The sequence below is a fragment of the Echinops telfairi genome, unplaced genomic scaffold (genome assembly GCF_000313985.2).
Source record: "Echinops telfairi isolate 266 unplaced genomic scaffold, ASM31398v2 ScPeMD7_30;HRSCAF=105, whole genome shotgun sequence".
NCBI lineage: Eukaryota > Metazoa > Chordata > Mammalia > Afrosoricida > Tenrecidae > Echinops > Echinops telfairi.
In genome coordinates, this window is record NW_022103927.1 from 1,737,654 (window position 1) to 1,759,486 (window position 21,833).

The 21,833-nt window shown below is 45.9% G+C and overlaps 1 protein-coding gene across 1 annotated transcript; it reads left to right on the plus strand.

Annotated features, from left to right (window-relative positions):
- The first annotated feature begins 874 nt into the window (after positions 1 to 874).
- Positions 875 to 20,725, plus strand: SLC1A6 (solute carrier family 1 member 6). Its single transcript, XM_004715475.2, has 9 exons — positions 875 to 1,086; positions 3,871 to 4,008; positions 5,683 to 5,887; positions 6,468 to 6,510; positions 6,966 to 7,309; positions 10,086 to 10,319; positions 12,103 to 12,297; positions 19,151 to 19,285; positions 20,187 to 20,725. The coding sequence occupies exons 1-9, from the start codon at positions 882 to 884 to the stop codon at positions 20,374 to 20,376; spliced, it is 1,689 nt and encodes a 562-aa protein (XP_004715532.1). The 5' UTR covers positions 875 to 881; the 3' UTR covers positions 20,377 to 20,725.
- Positions 20,726 to 21,833: the final 1,108 nt, after the last annotated feature.

The window sequence follows — 21,833 nt, forward strand, 5'->3', positions numbered from 1 at the left end:
TCGTGCTTGGGAGTAATGGTTAAAATCAGTTCAAGCATTTTTCTTGTGGTTAACATTATGACAATAATTTTACCGTTCCTAAAGAGGCTCATGAGCACATTTCCTGAGGAGATGAGACTTGTGCATTTCCTTCCCGAGTGACACCCGCTCATTTGGACCTTCACACAGAGCAGCTGCACATACACCGGGCACCTTCTGCTTGCTAGGCACCTGCCAATTGTGTGTCTTTATCAACAGCTAGCGGAGAGCTCCCCTAAGCTGGACACCAAATTAATTGGTGGCTAGTCCCAAGGTGCCATGTCTAGGGTTCTGTATAAAGTAGGTGGTCAGGTAAGGCTTGTTAGTTTGGTTTAAGAACTGGGGCAGTTCGGGAGGGTAGAGGGAAGGTGAGGGAGAAAGGGGGAACAGATTACAAGGAGCTACATATAACCTCCTCCCTGGGGGACGGACAGTGGAGAAGTGGGTGAAGGGTGATGCCGGACGGTATAAGATATGACAAAATAATAATAATTTATAAATTATCAAGGGTTCATGGGGGAGGGGAGAGTGGGGAGGGAGGGGAAAACTGAGGAGCCAATACCAAGGCCTCAAGTAGAAAGCAAATGTTTTGAGAATGATGAGGGACACAAATGTACAAAAGTGCTTGACACAATGGATGGATGGATGGATTGTGATAAGAGTTGTAGGAGCTCCCAATCAAATGATTAAGTAAAAAAAAGAACGGGGGCAGTCCTCAGTTTGCATGGCGACTTCAGTGAAATAGAAGACAGTTGTCCCTGGAGCTGCCCTGAGCTGGCTGTGAAGTGAGCCTACCCCAGCCCCTGTCCAGAGCCCCGCCAGGCCTGGCCCCCGCTGCCATGGTCTTCCCCCCCAGGTAGACGATGAGCAGCCACGCCAACAGCCTGTTTCTGCGGGAGAGCGGCCAGCGGTTGGGCCGAGTGGGTTGCTTGCAGCAGCTACAGGAGAACTTGCAGCAGAGAGCGCTTCGGACGCGCCTGCGCCTGCAGACCATGACCCTGGAGCACTTGCTGCGTTTCCTTCGCCGCAATGCCTTCATCCTGCTGACTGTCAGCGCGGTGATCATTGGTGAGTCAGCTCCCAAAGAAGGGGGCCCAACCTTTGGGGGGGGGGCAGGGACTTCCAGAAACATCCCTGCTACCTTCACACACATGCCTCTTCGCCCCACCCCACCCTACTCAATCTTAACCTCACCTCTATTTTATGGGTGCACATTTCTACACAAGCCACCAGTCACAACATCTCACCCTCTCTAATAAGTGCACATTCATACCTATTCGTGCACGCAACCCCGGGTGCACACAATTTCACGTTTCTGTAGATTCTGCAGTGTAGAGGGATGAGCTAGGAGACAGGTTGAGAAATCTCCGGGTGGCACTTGTAGCATCTAAGTGCCCAAGTGCTAGCTGGTAAACTGCCTAGTGGACCCCGCCCAGAGAAACCTCAGAAGACAGACTTGGCAGCCTGCTTTCAAAAGGCACACATGCACCCCGTGTTTGAAGACAGTAACACATATGCACACAAGTCAAATCGCTCCTAGATATCACCGTGAAACCCCTATGGAGCATTGGTGGTATACTTCACACATAGGGTGGCCGAGAATTGGGGCAACTAACAACAACATAGCTCGATAATAGCTGGCTAGCTAGATGATGAATAGATAGCATCAACTACGACTCATGGACTGTTGCCTGGTTCTATGTCATCGTCACAAGTCACGGACATACTTGAGCCCAGGTTTCAGCTGTTGTGACAAGACCTTTCCCCAAAGGTCTCCCTGCCCTTGCTGACTGCCTCCGTCATCAAACAGGATAGCCTCTCCAAGTGACTGCTCCCCTCCAGTGATGTGTCTGGACAATGTCGGGTTTTCATTGACTGGTTTTGGGAAGGTAGATTGCCAGGCCTTTCTTGTTACGCTCTCTTAGTCTAGAAGCTGCTCTGAAATCCGCCCATCCCAGGTGATTTTGCTGTTATTTGAAATACTTTTAATTAAGGTTCCAGCTTCACAGCAACTTACAAACCACCTCTCAAAAACAACAACAACAAACCTTCACTGCTGCCGAGTTTATTCCAACTCAGAATGACCGAATAGGGCCGAGTGGAACTTCCCCTTGATTTTCTGAAACTTTAAATCTTTACGTAGCAAATTTGGGTTTGCTACTTGGGTTCAAACTGCTGACCTTGTGGTAGTGGATACATATGTGTACAGACACACTGGTGACTACACTATACAAACACACATTTTACATTTGAACTTACACTAAGATGTTTATAATTCTTGTGCAGCGCTTACAGATGCAATCACATAAGCTCACCCAATGTACAAACATATACTAGAACTTATGAATGCATTGATAAATTTATTTAGTGATTAAATGTGATAAATGCACATTTATTCCTTTGCACATACCCACGTACACCCGTAAGAGCTTAAACTCACAGACACTTGCTCAGACGCACATCTGCTTATGGTTGAAGACAGCTGCACATAAACAGACAAGCCACTCCTTTAACACATATACACACATATCATTCCTATATACACACAGGATACACATATATGCATATGTGTATGGACCCACACATAAGGCGCATGTACCTGCTTGGAAACAAATGCATATTATCACTCACACACCTATCAATTAGGTCACATGCAGTCATAGATGCATACAAGGAACACACTTAGCAAGGCATGCCCAAACACATACATAGAGCCCTCCTGTCTTTCTGTCACCCCTACTGACTTAATTTCAAAGTGTAACAGCCATACAGGTATGTGAGGTTCAGGAAAAGAAATTAGACAGGAGGCTGAAAGTCCCAATCAGGGTCTCTTCCATTTTGAGTCTGTCTTTGTTGGTCGGCCCTGAAATGCCTGTCTTGGCTCCTTGACTTGTAGACAAGTCTCTTACCGTTTCTTTCCTTCTCCTCCTCACTGGGTGTGGCTATCTTAATGTCAAATGTACTTGACCTTTTTTTTTTGAATCACTCCCATTGCTGTTAAATCAATTCTGCATCCAAGCCAGCCCATAGGACAGAGTCGAACTGTCCTATGGATTTCCCAGGTTGGAATCGTTGTAGAAACAGACTGCTTCAACTTTCTCCCTCTGAATGTCGGGTAGGTTTGAACCGCTGACCTTTCAGTTGGCAGCTGAGCACTTTAACCACTGTGTCCCCCAGGCACCTTTCTTATAACTCAGAAAAGGTTACACTTAGAGCTACTTGAGTAAGAAACAATTGACATAACAAAGAAAGCCCTGTTTCCAAACAGGTCCCCATCTATAGGTGTACGGGTTAGGACTCCAACCTATCATTTGGGGGGAAATATGTAATCCATATGAGCTCAAATATCCACACAATGCAAACATGATCACACAGACACAATTCTTTGTTTGAAAACACTAATACAAGGAAACTTCAGAAAGTTTGTGGAAAAATGCAATTAAAAGATAAGGGAATTTTCCCATAAACGCCCTGAAGCCCCCTCATACATATACACAAAGCTTACACCTGTGCACACAGGTAAAAACAGATATGCATACTTATACACCTGTGAGCCTACAAGTAAAAGGTGCTTGTACATGTTCACAGATGAAAACACACCATTGCACATGTACCCTGTGTACACATACATGTAGACACACATTTGGACAGATAGCAATATCGTCACACATGCAATCTTGTGGGTTTCAAAGGCACACACATACCAAGACACATACAACATCCCTAGACTGTTTCTTCTCCTCAAACTCCCACTCGTCTTCACTCCCCTGGGGGTGGCTGAGTCCTGCTTGGAACTGAGGTGGAGTGCAGGGTGACCCAAACTCTACCCTCCAACTCTGTTTTTGATTCTAGGGGTTAGCCTGGCCTTTGCCCTGCGTCCATATCAACTCACCTACCGGCAGATCAAGTACTTCTCCTTCCCGGGAGAGTTGCTCATGAGGATGCTACAGATGTTGGTGCTGCCTCTCATTGTCTCCAGCCTGGTCACAGGTGAGAGAGTCCCAGGTAGTGTTGGCTTCCAGGACCCATCTCAGAGCTTAGTCCTGAACTGAAACCCGGAGTCACCACAAACATGACTCATCCTTCCCAGCTCAGAACCTCTCCCATCGAGGTCACGCCAGGCCAGACTCCTTGACCAAAGCCTAGGCTTCAATCACTTAGGTCTCAGACCCTAGATGACCTGCACCACTTATCATACTAACTGCCCTGTACCTTCTTTGTAGGTAAAATCAGTAAGTAGCCGGCAGAGTTGCCGTTTCATCCAGAGGTGAAAAAATTTAAAACATAGAAGGGTGGTGTAGCCGGGGAAGGAAGCTCAGAGTTGGTATGGATTGTCAGTAGGATGGTGTGGAAAGTGAGTAAGCTCAGGCCACTGGCTGGTGGGTGGAGCGTGGGATGGAAGTGCGGGTGGATTGCAGCAAAGGCCAGCTAATAAATGTGTTCAGCTTCGAGGGCCATATGGTCTCTGTTGCAACCACTCTTCTCTGCGCCAAAGCAGCCACAGATGATGTGTCGATCAATGAGCACTGCCGTCTTCCAGATCAGCATTGGCTACAAAACCAGGACACAGGGTGGTTTGTAGCTTGCTATGCCCCTCCTATGGGAACAGGGATGGAGGTCGAGGCATGAAAGATCCTTTCAATAGGTTGGGTTTCCTAGAAGCAGAACTGGGCACGGGGGTATTTGCACAGGTGGTTTACTGAGGGGGTGGGTGAGGGGGGCCTCTTAACACAAATCTCTGAAGAAGTGAGGGAGGAGGAGGGACCAGAGGAGGGAAAGAAGCTAAGTCAAGATGCAGGTTGCGAAGGGGGCTGGTCTGTTGGCGTGATCCCACGGGGAGTCCGTGAGAAGAGGGGCCTCTAGCCTGATCCAAGAGGGGCTCAGGTATGTGAACAGCACCCAAGAGGAGGACCTCCCGGGTCTGATCCCATAGGGAGCTTTACAGTGAGAACAGCAGCCCAGAGGAGGAGGACTTCCCAGCCTGAGCTCCTGGGGAGCTCTGGATATAAACAGCACCACAAAACTGTACCACCACGAGCTGGTCTTGTGTATAAGTCAGTCACTGGCTACAGGCCTACTCTGAGCGGAAGGACGAGTCCCCCAGACATTCCTCGTGAGAAAGCTCCTGCCTTGCTGAGGACAATTCTCAGGAAAAGGGAGCAGCACGAGCCATTTACAACCAGCACTACCAGCAGCGGGCGGACACGTGTGTTGGTACAAGGCAGCCCGCTGGACATCCGTGAGCTGAGGAGATGGACGTGTGGTGCTAGGGTGGACAGTGGGCAGAAGCGTGGAAGGGAACTGAGGCTGTGGTTTAAAGAGAGTACGTGGAAGATGGCCTGGGTTAATAAGGTTCGCTTTGTGTAGTCGGACAGGAGTGTGGTTAGTGGAATATTGCTTGGGGTCAAGATAAGGTCAAAGATGGAATGGGGCATGCTGGGGCACTCAGCAAACAGATAAGAGCGAAGGATGCTGCTATGCATAGACGATGGTGGTTTACGGTGGGTACATGCATCATGGTTTGGTGCTTAGGTAGGCCTGTAGGCGTGGGTGCTTGCTGTCAGACCGCTAAGCTGGCAGTGTGGGGAGAAAGAAGCAGGTGGTTTGTTCAATGGATGTTGGCGTGTGGACCGGTTATGCAGGGCCCCACTCTCTGTCCTCTAGGCATGGGGTCTCTGGACAACAAAGCAACGGGGCGGATGGGGATGCGAGCAGCCGTGTACTACATGGTAACCACAGTCATCGCTGTCCTCATTGGGATCCTGATGGTCACCATTATTCACCCTGGGAAGGGCTCCAAGGAAGGGCTGCACCGAGAAGGCCGGGTTGAGCCCATCCCCACAGCGGATGCCTTCATGGACCTGGTCAGGTGATGTTCTTTCAGTTTCTGTTGGGATGCCCAGCCCTGTGTGCAATCACCCCTAGAGATACAAGGACTGGTGACCCCGTGTGAGAATGGCAACACCCAAGTGGAGTCTAGTTTTATAAATTAGCCAGCCTTCTACCCTAGCCCCTACCTTGTGAGCACCTAGAGTTGAAGGAGCTCTGGATCTTCCTGGGGCCTTTTGAGGGGTCTCTCTGATGGCATAAGGTCCCAGTAAGGTGCTCAGATAGCTCCATCCCTTAGCAATTGTGTGGCTTTAATTATATAAGTTCTCTGTGTTTGGGTTTTTTATACATATGTAAAATAGGGGTGTGATGTTCACCTATATATGTAAGATGGGGGTGTGGCACCCACCTTTCTCAAGTTCACTGTCATTGAGTCCATTCCAACTCACCTTGGGGTTGTTGACGTCAGATAACATAGAGAAGGCACTGAGCTCCGTGCCTGACCTAGCGTAAGCTTCAAGTGCTGTCTGCCATTCATGATTACTGTTGATGTCGTTATTGTTATTGGAACACTCTCTTCCAAAGTCTAACAATTTTCCCTCGTTGATATTTTTCTACAGAAATATGTTTCCCCCCAACCTTGTGGAAGCCTGCTTCAAACAGGTCAGGGGGAGATGCAGGTCCATCAAGGACACTTGGAGGGTGGGGGGAGCTTGCCATGACAGGGCCAACCCATGCAGGGTGGAAGGTAGGAGGAAGGGCCTGGCAGAGCCATGGAGAGGAGTTGTTGAAAGGGTCTGGGAGAAAGACAAATAGTTCTCTTGTGTTTGATGATCCAGGGAAGATTCCAGAGAAGGGCTCAGACTGAGGGGACTGGAGCAGGCACCACACTGAGGTCAAGGGTCCAGGTCTTATGATGGTGGGACACCCACACATGAGTTCACCGAGAGGTCCCTATATTAAGGCTGGGCACCACCTAGGACCGGAGGAGAATGCAGATTCTGGGCCCCCATGGGCTTTATTCTGGGGACCAGGAATTCTTGTTCCAAACACATTTCTCCAGGTGATTCTGGCGCATCTGAAGAACCAAGTGGGGGGCCGATGTTTCTTTATTTCAGTTCAAGACTCAATACAGCACGAGAACAGTAACCAGGACCATTGTGAGGACAGAGAATGGGTCTGAGCCGAGCGCCTCCACGTCTCCTCCATCCTCCGAGGACAACGGGACCAGCCTCCTAGAAAATGTCACACGGGCTCTGGGCACCCTGCACCAGGTGCTGAGCTTCGAGGAGATTGTGCCAGTGCCTGGCTCAGCCAATGGCATCAATGCACTGGGCCTCGTGGTCTTCTCTGTGGCCTTTGGGCTGGTCATTGGTGGCATGAAGCATAAAGGCCGAGTCCTCCGGGACTTCTTCGACAGCCTCAATGAGGCTATTATGCGGCTGGTGGGCATTATTATCTGGTGAGTGTCGGGCTGTGCCAGGGAAGACAGGGATAGCACCTAGCAAGGGTGAAGTCAGGGCGGGGAGGTAGGCTTACTGGGACAGGTGGTCACAGATACTCATTACGAATTCACCCACTCACTCATTCATCCCTTCCTTATTCTGTGCAATGCTTTACTTACTCCCTTCTTCCCTCATTCATCTGTTTATTCACTCCTTCAGGAGAACGTATTGGTCAAACCATTCATGCACTCATTTTTCACTTATATGTATTCTTCCATGCATCAATTCACTCACTCACTTTTTCTTTCATACGTTGGCTAATTTACCCATTCATATATTCATCTTTCCCTAAGCTTATTCATGAACAAAAAAGGATATCCGTGAATTCACCTAGCTTGTAACTGATGTATTGATTGACTCATTTATTTATCTACTCATTCACTGACCCACTTGTTCAGCTTTCATTCACTCACTCAAAAATTCATTCACCCATTCACTCATTTATTCATTTATACATCCAATTAAGCATTCATTCACTCCCATGTCTCCTTTGCTTACTCATGTATCACTCTTTATTCTTAAGTGGATACACTCATTTGCTTCTTTAAATGCGTTCACTGCCTCACCAATTTCTCTCTTTTAAAAAATCATTGTATTGGGGGCTTGTACAACTCTTATCACAATCCATTCATCCATCCATCCATCCATTGTGTCAAGCACATTTGTACACTTGTTGCCATCATCATTTTCAAAACATTTTCTTTCTACTTGAGCCCTGGGTATCAGCTAGCCTCACCAATTTCTTCCCACATTCAGCAGATCTTCCCTCAGAACAACTGTGTGTCTGATCGTGGAATATAGATTTAATTGAGTTCTTGTCCTCGGGCAGCTTGTAACGTTTTGCAGGAGACAGACAGATGCAGACTAGAGAAATAGAAGATAAGATGGTAGTTATATAGTAAAGGGGAGTAAAAAACGTATTCTGTGACCCGTGCTTGCAATTTAAGGAGGAAATTCTTAAAGAAGGAGACCCCTTAATTGGGTCACAAAAGGTGAGTAGGAATCCAACAGGACCATCAGAGGGGAAACAAACTTTAAGCAGAGGGAAGAAAATAGGCAAATCTTGAAAGAAGCTGAGTTATTTGCAAAGTGGTGGGGTGTTGGGGAGGCAGGAGCCTAGGATAGTTGGGGATTGATGTGGGAAGATGCTAGCAAGGATGGCTGGTTCCCAATTAGGAAAAAGTATGTATAATATACAAAATGGTTTGCAAATTATTTAAGGGACTGGAGGCTAAAATGAGAGCTTAGAAAAGCACACGAGGAGAATGAGAGGGGAAGGTTATCCAAGGCCAGGGAAAGATCAAGGAGCTATTGAAAGCTCAACTGAAGTAGGAAACTATAAATGCATAGTGGCCATCAGCATAGTAGGGTAAATATCTAGATGTGCTAAGAAGCCATCAAAAATTGATCCAGGGCTGAGGACTTGTGCAGAGAAGGAAGTGGAAGGATGGAGGCAAGGGAGTTGAACGACAGATCCACAGAGTGACATCAAGGCCAGTCTAGACATGTTGACTTGGAGATGTTAACCAATCCTTAGGGGATCACTCTGAGCCCAGCTTAAGGAACTCATTTGTGTCTAGAGCAGTCGTCCTCATGATTGTTCCCACCACCATATATTGAGTCTCATCCTTTCTGATCCAAGCTAGCCTACCAGCTCCCCCAAATCTCCCCACCACAAATAGTAACTGAATTTAGACTTCAGTTTCTCACAGGGACAGGGAAACAATGAAAGTCTGAGTGGCGAGAGAATTCGGGACCTGCTTATTGAAACTCACAAGACCAAGGGACAGACTGGTTTGTGGGAACACGGGTGAACCTCATGTAACCAGCTTCTTTCATTTCTGCAACTCTCTTTTCCTCGCGCTGCTCCAACTTTCCAAGTGTACACTCATCCCTTGTCTACTTTGCCTGCAGTGCTTTCCCCCACGTAGATATGGTTCCTTCTCATCATTCATGTCTAAGCTCCTGTGTCACCTCTTCCAGGAAGTTTATCCATCCTAACATCCTACCATCCATTCCTACCACCATTACCGCAGCTAATACCAGATGCAATTCTTAAGGATGTGTTTCTTTGTGTTCTGACTGTGTCTTCTATTAGAATGTAAGCTCCATGAGAGCAGGGATCAAATGCCTGGAACATAGTAGAGACTCAATAAATAACTGTTGAATGAATGAATAAGTGATTCTGATTTAGGACAGGTTGTTTGAGATGCTAGTGAGAAATACAAATACAGTAGGTCGAGGGTGGGTTACGAAGGGGATAGGAGTTTATAGGAGAGAAGAGGGGCATAGAGGTTACAAATATGGGGCAAAGAGTTGGGGTAGTGTGTAAGGGAAATTAGAATGCAAGAAATGATGAACGTCTGGGAAGAATCTAGCAAGGGCAATGTATAAAAGTGTGATTTGTGTGTGTGAGGGTGGGCAGGGGTGGGGGTTTGGATAGAGGAGTAAAGGGGGGAGAGACCCACAACCCATCAGAGCTCCAGGAATTCTCCTGCTTTCTGGGGGGAGCTGTGGTTGGAGGGAGATGATATTTATTTGTGAATTCCAGCCCCAGTGTGTTAATTCGTTGGAACGGCTGGGATGGAGTAAGTAGAAATTTGATTTCTGGGACACTGCCTGACATTAGAGTGCCATGTGGGCAAGGGTGATGCACAACCTTGGGGCTGGCGCCTCCTCCTGTGGGAGGAGAGTGTCATGCAGGATCCCTAATGGGTGTCTGGCTTGGTTCAGGTATGCACCAGTGGGCATCCTCTTCCTGATTGCTGGGAAGATCCTGGAGATGGAAGACATGGCCGTCCTGGGGGGTCAACTGGGCATGTACACCCTGACAGTCATCGTAGGCTTGTTCCTCCATGCTGGTGGTGTGCTCCCCCTCATCTATTTCCTCATCACCCACCGGAATCCTTTCCCCTTCATCGGGGGCTTGCTGCAGGCCCTCATCACCGCCATGGGCACGTCATCCAGGTACGGTCTTGTTTACCACCAGTGTTGACCTCCCTGGGTTACTTTTGGTCTTTCCCAGGTTCTCCTAGGAGTCCCACCGTATCCCCACCAGACACCTCCTCTGAGATGTGTGATAATGCCAGGGACTCTTGAAAGTCTACAAATGGCTGGCCTTGAGTCCTGAGCTGGTGCCAGAAGAAGCCAGCTCCTAGCACAATCACTACGGGTTTGGTAGGCGCAATTGTACAGCGATAATAAGTAAATATTATAGTAAAGTTATAGAGAGCATGAGAGATAAAAGAGATATATAGAAATAAATGGAGTCAGACACATATTATGGTAGCATGCTCACCTCAGCCCCGCTTGATGGTCCACGTGGAGGGAGTGAGAGAGAACTTTAATGCTCCCCAAGCTTTTATACTTTCTAGGGACATTGGGGACGTGCAAGCCCCCACATTACAGGTGAAGACAGGAAAGGGTTGTGCTACAGGTATTACTGTGGATGGGAGGGGGTGATCTAGGGACATATGCACTACAGAGGGAGGAGGGATTGGGGGTGTACATGCGGCAAGATAGGCGGCAAGATAGGCAGATCCTAGATTTCTGGTAACAGCTTCACTTGATTTTGGGTCTTCATAGGAACCATTATCAGTTGGGTGTGAGCTCCACCCACAGGAATCAAGCTAATGGCCTTTGGCTCCAGAGAGAGGTAGTCTATTGTCTCCAGCAGCAGGGAGCAGGCCCAGCCCTGCTGTGGGATGACACAGCAGTCTGGCAGCAAGGATCTGACTTCTCCCCACAGAGCTGGGTCTCCTGGCCCTGCTCTTTCTTCCTTTTTCCTGTTTTATATGGAGAATGAGGTACAGGATTTTAGAGTAGAACAAAATTCCGCAACATCCCATGTTCTCAATTTCTAGTCCCTTAGTCCTCCTTTCCCTTTGAGATGATGTCTGCAGTATCCTTGTCTTTCTCCGTCCCCCCTCCTTCTTTTATAGTTGTTGCAATGTTATGTAGTAAATAAAGGCATGTATTTCTCCTTCCAAATTAAAAATTGATGGAGAGGTATCACAATGGCTAAGCATATAGAAAACTATCTATCTATATACCTATATATATATATATATCCTTTGACTACCCATCATGCTGATCGGAGAACTTGCCTTTAGATCTGTGGCCACATGAGCTTGCTCTCTCTGCACCCCAGAATCAAAGGTACCTGGTTCCTGCAGAGCTGGGTGCACCAAGATCTCCTCTGTGGGTCTAGTCATCTTACTGCATGACCAGAACAAAAGTCTGGTCGATCAGCTGACTCAGAAGGAGATGTCTTCTCCTTGGACTGAACTCATAGGTCAATTAGGTCACTCCACTTCCCCAGGAAAGTAGTTGGGGTGGAGGACAAGAGGGTTAATGTAGCAAAGGTTGCCCTTAGGGCAACATCAGAAATGGTGAGTAGGGATACTCCATATCACCTTTCTTTTAGCCCCCAAAGGTGAGAGAGTAGGAGATTCTCCATCTTCTCTTTCTGGGAGCAGAGTCAGAGTGAAGTACTGGCCCAAACTAGTTTCTAGTCATTGGATCGAGAGACCTCCAACCAAAGTCCCCCCATTACTGGGTGTGCCATCTCATGAAGAATCCCTCTTCCTTACAACCATCCCCAATCACCAAACATGATCCCTCTGCCCTCCATGCCTTGTCTTAGCTTCCACCAGCCCCTGTGTGTTCAGATAAAGCACTTCTCTAACCCATGAGTACCCTAGCCCTTCCTAGGCATCCTTGGTCTGAGTCCTGGGGCTCTCTCCCTCAGCTCTGCGACACTGCCTATCACTTTCCGCTGTCTGGAGGAGGGCTTGGGCGTGGACCGGCGCATCACCAGATTTGTGTTGCCTGTCGGGGCCACGGTGAACATGGACGGCACGGCCCTCTACGAGGCCTTGGCTGCTATCTTCATTGCCCAGGTCAACAACTACGAGCTCAACCTTGGCCAGATCACAACCATCAGGTAAGGCAGCTATAGGTGGGGAACAGCCTTGTGGGCAGCCGAGGGAGGGAGAAGCTCAGCTGGAGGGAGGAGGGAGTCACTGCTAAGGCCAAGGGAAGTGCCAGTGGTTGAAGAAAAATCCATGTTGGAAGAGTGCCAGGTGCCAGATTTGTCCAGGGCTTTCCAAAGCATGGAGAGTGCATTCTATACAACCAACCAAGGTGCTTACAAAAAGAATTTCCTTAGAAAATGTGACCTCTGGGCCCCATCAACTAGGCCTTCAGATGTTATCATTAAGATAATAGAAAACATTTCAGGGCCTTCTGGTCTCTTCCTCAATGCCTCCTTACCAAAGAAGCTTCACCAAATGCCCTATTCCAAATTGCATGCCTATATTTGGAGTTCTCGGAAAATCCAATGGCGTGCTGCAATGAACAGATCTGTTTTTACCAAGCATGCTGCCTATGTCCAGGGACTGGTCTCTCCTGGTAACAGGTTCAACGTATGTGAGGTGAAGTCTCACGACCCTCACTCTGAGGAACATTCTGGTTCTATTTCTTCTGAGATAGATTTCTTTGTTCTGGCAGGCCCAGGAACATTCCACATTACTTTCCAGCACCATAGTTCAAATGCATCCATTCTTCTGCAGTCTTCCTTGTTCGTTGTCCAACTTCCACCTGCACGGGAGGCTATTGAAAATACTATGGTGTAGGTCGGGTGAGCTTTAGTCCTAAGAGGGACGTCCTTGCTCTAAAGAGGTCTGGTGCAGCTGATCTGGTCATTGCAGCACATCATTTGATGTTCCGAGTGCTGCTTCCATGACTGGATCCAAGGAAAATAAAATCGTTGACAACTTTAATCTGTTCTCCATTCATCGTGATGTTACCAATTGGTCCAATTGTGCAGATTTTCATTTTCTTTACATTGGATTTCAATTTATACTGAAGGCTGCAGTCCGGCTTTCTTCAGCCAGTGCTTCAGGTCTTCCTCCCTTCCAGCAAGCAAAGTTGTGTCATCTGTAAATCAAAGGTTGTTGATGAGCCTTCTTCCCTCTCCTTCATATAATTCTGGTTTGGGGATTATTTGCTCAGCATACAGATGGATCAAATATGGTGAAAAGAAACAACCCGGACACACACCCTCCTGATTTTTAAACCACACAGTAGTCCCTTGTTCTAGTTGAATGAATGAATGCCTCTTGGTCCTTGTACCAGTTCCATATGGGCACAATGAAGTGTTTGGGAATTACCATTCCTTGCAATATTATCAATCGTTTGTTCGGATCCACATTGTCTAATGCCTTTGCTTAGTCCATAAAACACAAGTAAACTTCTTTCGGGTATTCTCCGCTTTCAGCCTAGATCCCTCCGACACCAGCAGTGCTATCCTTCATACCACCTCCTCTCGTAAATGCGGCTTGACTTTCTGGCACTTCCTATCAATGTTCTGCTGCAGCCATGTTTGAATTATCTTTAGCAAAAGTTTACTTGCATGTGATATTAAAAATATTTGTCGGTCATTTCCGCATTCCTCTGGGTCCCCTTTCCTTGGCATGCGCACAAACATGAATCTCTTCGAGCCGGTCAGCAGGCAGCTGTCTTCTAAGTCCTTGGAATAGCCTCATGTGTGCTTCCAGTGCGCCCTCAGCTTGTGGGAATATTGCACTTGGCATTCCAGCAATTCCTGGATCCTTGTTTCTGGCTAACGTCTTCAGCGAAGTTTGGAAGTCCTCCTCCACTATTATTAGTTCTTGATCATATTCTACCTCTTGAAATGGTTGAATGTCAACTCGTTCTTTTTGTTCCAGTGACTCTGTGTATTCCTTTTGTCTTCTTTACATGCTTCCTGCATAAGTCCACGCAGTATTTCACCCATAGTATCCTTCATATTTCAACTTGAGGCTTGACTTTCCCCCGCCAATTCTTTCAGATTGAGATACGCTTAGTGTGTTCTCTCTTTATGGCTTTTAACTCTAGGTTTTTGCGCATTTTGTTAAAATATTATGCTTTGTCTTTTCAAACTGCCCTTTAAATTTTTCTGTTCAGCTCTTACTTCATCATGTCTTCCGTTTGATTTAGCTTTCTACAGTCAAGAGCAAGTTTCAGAATCTCTTCTGACACCCATTTTGGTCTTTCTTTCTTGTCTTTTTAATGACATTTTGCTTTTTTGTTTTGTTTAAAAAATCATTTTATGGGCATATACTTCATATATTATACAATTTAATCATTCAAACATCTTAGGAAGATATGTGCAATCATCACCACAATGTGATCACATTTTTTTTCTATTATTCGTTGTTAGCTTCTCATTTCCCCCTCTCCTCCTCTGCCTTACCCAGAGGCAATTATTAGTCCAGTCACACTTTCTACAGATCTAGCTATCTTGAATTTCATACATTAAAAAATCATACAAAATACAAACAGCGAGTATACAAAGATAAACCAACAACCATGATTAGATAGAACATAGAAAAAACCTCAATCATAAAGAAAGCATAAAATACTAAAAACCAAAACGACATTTTTTCCTAACAGTTTTAATGGCATACAATTCACAAAGCATACAATTCAATAGTTCAATCACATCAAGAAGAGTTGTACAGTCACCACTACAATCAGTTTTAGAACATTGTCTTCAGTCTTGTCCTCATCATTATTACTCCCGATTCCTCCAAACCTCCCCTGACATTCCTCTAAGGAACCCGTAATCTAGCTACTGTCTCTATACACTTACCTATCCTGGACTTCATACACAGAAAACCATTAAAGAACCACATACACAGCAGGAAAAAGTGAACAAGAATAACAAAGCAAAACAGATTAAAACTTCAATAGAAAAGAAAGCGGAAAATATTAAAGAGTAGAACAAACTTAAGTGGATCTTTAGGAGATCAAATAATAGGCTGCTAAGTTTTTACTGCACCTGCAACAATCTACTTTCTAATACATTATGTATGTTAGCAAGGCCATTCACATCCTTGGTCCATGGTCAGAGGGAATTTACTAGGTGCTTAATCCACATGTATTTCCTCTGGCTTTTTGTTTGTTTGTTTGTTTGTTTTTAAAGTGAGACGGCTTTAAATTGGGTCAAAGGGGAGATCAAATGATAAGGTATTACATTTTGACCTAACTATACCTGCCATAATTGACTTTACAAAGCTCTCTGCCTGGTAACAGAGCTATTCATATTCCTCAACTGTGCTTGGAGGGGATTCACCAGAGGGTTAATCCATGCATGGACCCTGCTCATGGATTTTGGGCTTCCACTGTGTCCATACCCTTCTGTAAACCAAGTATTCACAATTTAAATTCTGATGCAATATCTCCTTTAGATTTGGATTATATATATTTTTTATAATCCTTGGATTATACAGGGTGGTGTGCCTCTTCCATATAAATTTAGTTGACACCTCACTTAGATAGATGCTTCTTTGAAAACAAACCTTTTAAGATTCCAGATACTATTATTTCTAATAGCCAGGCACCATCTAGTTTTTTCACCACACTTTGCTATAGCACTCATATCTTCAGTGATCTCTTCATGGGGGCGAGCATCCAGCAGGGCCATGTTATAAGAACTAATTGTTTTTCAATAAGGGCTAGAATTAAGTGCATGCCCAAAATCTGTTCATGCATCTATGGTTTATATATGTCTCTAGTTCATCTTAGAGACATCATTGTCATTTATTGTTAGAGAACATCATCAATCATCCCTCTGGGACATTATTATCAAGTCAATGCTGACATACAGCGACCCTTTAGGACAGGGTAGAACTGCCCCTGTGAGTCTCTGAGCCTGCAAATCTTCAAAGAAGTCAAAAGCCTCATCCTTCCCTGGAGGGGAAACAACTTTAAATAGGTTAAAAGGGACATCAAATGTTAAGATATTACATTGTAACCTAACTGTTTCTGCCAGTGGAGCCTTGATAATGTAATGATTGTGAGTTGGGCTGCAATCCACATGGTTGGCAGTTTGAAACCACCAGCAGCTCCGAGGGAGAAAGACTGGTCTCTCTACTCCCATAAACAGTTATGATCTCAGAAACTGACTGGGGGTGGTGGTAGTGATAGTCACTATGAGTCATCACTGACTCGATGGCAGTGAGTTTAGTTTTTGGTTTGGATATCTGCCATAATTGACTTTACAATGCTCTTTAATAGCAAGGCTATCCACATCCCTCAGTTATGGCCAAAGGGGATTCACCAGAGGCTTAATCCAGGTGGGAACCCTCCAAATGCCTTTGGGGGATTCACCAGAGGCTTAATCCATGTGGGAACCCTCCAAATGCCTTTGGGGTTCCACTCTCATCCATGGCCAGGTGTTCACAATTTAAGATCTGTTACCATTCCCTCTTTCAAATTTGGATTTATTATTTACAATCATTGGATCACATAGGTTGATGTGCTTCTTCCAGGTGAACTTAGTTGACACCTCACTTAGATTACTGCTTGTTTTAAAGCAAGTCTTTAAGACCCCAGATGTTATTCTTTCTTATAACCAAGCACCATCTGGTTTCTTCACCATACTTTGTTCTAGGACCATATCTTCAGTGATCTCTTCATGAGGGTGAGCATGGAGCAGGGATATGTATACATACTGCTTTTAATGTTATCCCACAACCCACCAGGTCTTCGGTCACCAGTGTTCAAGGCATCAAATCTTTCTTGATATAGTCTATAGTTCAGGTGGAACAGACCCAAGATTGTATTTGAACTCTTATAGACTTGTTTAAATTTTCTTTAGTTTCAACCTGAACTTGCATATGCCCAATTGACAGTCTGTTTCACATTTCCCTCAGGCTTGAATTTGGTTGGTGATATTGATCTTTTCCATCATCTCTTTCCACAAATACAGTGAACTTGATTCCTGCATATTCCATCTGGTGAGGTTCATGTGTACAGTTACCACTTGCTTTGTGAAAGAAAGGGGTCTGCAATGAAATCGTTGCTCTTGCTCAATTTCATCATGCAGTCTCCAGCATTGTTTCTATCTCTGAGGCTGTGTTTTCCAACTACGGGGTCTTCTTTCTTTCCATCTTTCATATTCCAATTGCCAATGAAACTTGGTCGTATGTGTGTTCAATTTAAGCCTGAAACAGTTTGCAGAATTCTTCAATTTTTTTCATTAGCATTAGTGGTTGATGCATAGATTCGAATCATAGTTATATTAACGGGAATTCCTTGTAGCTATATTGCATCATCCTATTGTATTTCAAGAATGATCTTGAAATGTTCTTTTTGACCTTGAAAGAAACTCCATTCATTTTGGACATGTCCCTCCAGGCACAGTCCGCCATGATTGTCTGACTCAAAATGGTCAAAACCAGTCCATTTCAGCTCGCTCATGCCTAGGGTAGCAATCTTTTTGCATTTCATTTCATTGTGATGACTTCTAACTTTTCTAGATTCATATTTTGTACAAAGTTTCCAGTGGAACTTTGACATTATTAAACGCAGCCTTAGTGGAGCAGTGGGTTAGTTAGTAGGTTGCTAACCACTAGATTGCAAGTTCATTTACATCATTGGCTTAAGAATGAGGGGCTGTGAGTGATACTCTACTCCACCCTGATCCCATCTAATGCTCTACATAATAGTGGCCGTCTTTTTTCCCTCTAACCATATTTCTGACATTTCAGTTTTCAAAACCAGTATTATTTCATTCTCTCAGCACCCTAAGTAGTTTCTCTTTTTGACTCTAAACTTAATCTACCTTCTAGAATGCCATTCCCATAAGTGGGCTTGATATGTACCAACCTACCTTCTAGTAGCTTAGTCACATAGGGGAGGCTCATTCTCCTGGTTCACAAATGATGTTTTTCCATGTGTCCCTAGAGGCAGCTGATTAAACACTACCATGTAACTATAAGTTGTGCAAACCTATTATTTATTTACCAAAAAAAAATACTAAAAGATCATTTTATTGGGAGCTCCCTCGCTGATGACCCCTTGAAAAATGATAAATTATTATTTTCATATCTTACACCGACCACTGTCTCCCTTCCCCCATGGTTTCTGTTACACATCCCCCTGGGGTGGTGGTGGTGATGTGCTGATCATTGTAATCAGTCCCCCCTTCCTCCCCGCTCAACTCCCCATCTTCCCCCTACCGTGCTGGTACCGCTATTTCCATTCCTGTTCCTGGATTCGCTGTGTGGTGAGCTCTTATCTGTACCAGTGCACATGCTCCGGTCTAGCCAGAACTGAAAGGCAGGCCTGGGGTCATGATAGTGGGGGTTGAGGAAGCCTCAAAGAACCAGAGGACTATTGTTTCATTGGTGCTATAATGCGCCCTTTTGGACTCATCTCTTCCTTGTGACTCTTCTGTGAGGGGACGTTCCATTGTCTGCAGATGGGGTTTGGGTCTCTGCTCCGACCTCCCTCGTTCTCAGCAATATGGTTTTTGTTTGTTTGTTTTGGGTCTTCTGATGCCTGTTACTCGATCCTCTTGACACCTCATGATCGCACAGGCTGGTGTGCTTCTTTCATGTGGGCTTGTTGCTTTTCTGCTAGATGGCTGCTTGTTTATCTTCAAACTTTTAAGACTCCAGATGCGGGCACCATCTGCTTTCTTCACCACATTTGCTTGTGCACCCATTTTGTCTTCAGCGATCGTGCTGGGAGGTTGAGCATCACAGAATGCCAGGTTGTTAGAACAACGTGTTCTTGTGTAAGCCTCTTATTGAATATACTTACAACCACATCCCAGTAAAATATGAGAGATCCTACCTGCATTGGCACTTAATGAAAGTTGTTTTGGGCTTGATTTTAATTGGGGGGAAATTAATAGGACTGATCCCTTCCCTGTTATTCTTGTCCCACTCATTTTCCTTTTCATTCCCTTCCTCTGTCTCCCTATGTTCTGCCTCCTCTTGCAGTATCACAGCTACAGCAGCCAGTGTTGGGGCTGCTGGCATCCCACAGGCTGGTCTAGTCACCATGGTGATTGTGCTGACATCAGTTGGCTTGCCCACTGAAGACATCACTCTTATCATAGCTGTGGACTGGTTTCTGTAAGTGCTGTCTCCCCTCCCCCTTCAGCCTTCACTTTTCCCCTGAGGAGCCCCAATGTGTGTGTCCTCAACAAGGAAAGTCCTTGAATTTTAAAGTAAAAGGGGCCTAGGAGGATATCCAAAGCCATGTCCTTTAGATAGGTGTCCAGGTGGCACAGTGGGTTACAGGCTAGGCTGCCAACCACAAGGTTGGTCATTCAAAACTGCCAGCTACTCCATGGGAGAAAGATGAGGCTTTCTGATCCCATAAAGATTGACAGCCTCCGAAACCTACAGGGCAGTTCTATCTTGTCCTATGGGGTTCCCATGAGTCCAAATCAACTTGATGGCAACCTTAACTGGGCACAGCTGTGAGGAACTAGTGACAATCCATGGGAGAGATGTGCCCTTCCATTAAAAAAACACAATTCTCAACCCTTAAAAGAAAGATACCTTACAAAACAACAAAAACTGGATTTCTTCATTCTGGAAAATAGAACTCTAGTTCCCACATAACAGTTCACTAGTAGGACCCGAGTTCCACGTGGGCACAATATTTGGAGGGTCTGCAGCATGTACAGGTGACTAACTCTCTTGGCCTGGTCTACTTATGGGGGTTACCTCCCTGGATCCTGTATGCCTTCCATTTTATAATCCCCAACGGTCTGCATTAGATGTCCACATAAGATTTCTTTTATATAAATGTGCATCACTAAGAACAAGTGTGCATATCTGAATGCCAATCTTACCTTCTTATATTAGAGGAGGAGAAACCTGCTTGTGATCATGTGGTTATGGACTGGGCTGGAACCCAGAGATCAACTTCAAGCACAGGGAGTCCCCTCTGGCCCCCTCCCCAGTTTGTTGGCATCCCACAAGCCCCTGTTAATAGCAGCTCTCCTCTTCTCTTCCTCCCTACCAGTGACCGGCTGCGGACAATGACCAACGTCTTAGGGGACTCGATTGGAGCAGCTGTTGTTGAGCACTTGTCTCAGCAGGAGCTGGATCTTCAGGAAGCAGAGCTCACCCTCCCCAGCCTGGGGAAGCCCTACAAGTCCCTACAGGAGAAGGGGGTGTCCAGGGGCCGGGGCGGCAATGAGAGTGCCATGTGAAAGGTCCCCAGTTCTGCTGCCAGGAGCAAAGGGAGGGTGGCTGGGGGTGGCATCCTGGGGACTATCCACTGCCTGGTGAACCATGCCCTGAGCGCACAGGTTCAGTACAACCTTTGGGGGGGAAATAGATAAAAGAGCAGGAATGAAAGTTGTTCACCTTCTCCATTTCTTTTTGAACATACTGAGGACTTGAAGGAGAGTGATGAGCCAGGAAGGCAAGGAAATGCTTCCAGGAACTGGGGAATCAAGAGTAGGTCTTTGTGTTCCTTATTTTCTCAGGAACGATGAGTCTGAGGGTAAAGCAAAACCACCATTGTTCACAATAAAGTCATACCCTGTGTGGACCGTTCCCAAAATGACCCTTCAAAATCGATGATTTGCTGTGGACTCAACATAACTCTGAAAAGCAGTTATAGTCCTCATGAGGGTTTATGGCAGTGAAAAGATACAGATTAAAATCAGAAAAATCTGAAGGCTCAGGAAGCAGAGTTCAGGGGTAAACAGGCATTAGGGGAACCCAGGTATCCTCTTGCAGTGGTGCTGGACACCACACCTGATTCTTTCAGCAACCATGTGTGACCACACACAATACTGCCAACCAGGAAAGCTCATGCAAGCCGTGGTAGCTATGGCTTTTATTGAGGATTAATGTTACTGATACGTTATTCAGTCACCGACCACTTCAGAGGTCAGAGTGATACAGTGTGACTCAAAGCTTCAGGCCAACAGCAGATGTTCATGATCCATCACATGATTAGCATAAGCTAGGTGATATTGAGAAGGCTCCAGTTATAAAGTCACTCTTAGTAGGCAGGATGTTCCAAGGACTTAGGCAGGGGGTCCTCAAACTTTTTAAACAGGAGGCCAGTTCACTGTCCTTCAGACCCACTGGAGGGCCGGACTATAGTTTATATTAAAAAAAAACTATGAACAAATTCCTATGCACACTGCACATATCTTATTTTGAAGTAGAAAACAAAACGGGGTAAAAACACCCGGTGGGCCGGATAAATGTCCTCGGCGGGCCGCATGTGGCCCAAGGGCAGTAGCTTGAGGACCCCTGGCTTAGAGGTTCCCCCCCAAGAGTAGGTGTGTTAGGCTGGGTTGTGGAGAGAAACAAATCCAGTGGCACTCATGTTTGGGTCAGAAAGAACTTTATATCAAGAAGGCACCCCAGCCCATCGCACCTCAAAGCCATGGGACTGATGCTAGTTGAAGCTCTCTTCAGACTCAGGTAGCCCAAGGCTGATGATGCAAAAAGGTGAAGTGGGGCACAGGAAGGTCACAGGTTGGTAGGTACAGCGTTGCATGGACCCAGGGCTGGTGGAAACATGGCAGGGCACCGGAAGCTCCCAGGTTGGCTTCCGTGGTCAGCAGCCCACATGGGATTACCCCTAGAAATAGGCACAGAATTCTATCAAGCAGAGAGGGGGAAAGGGCGGAGACCTCCTTATAAA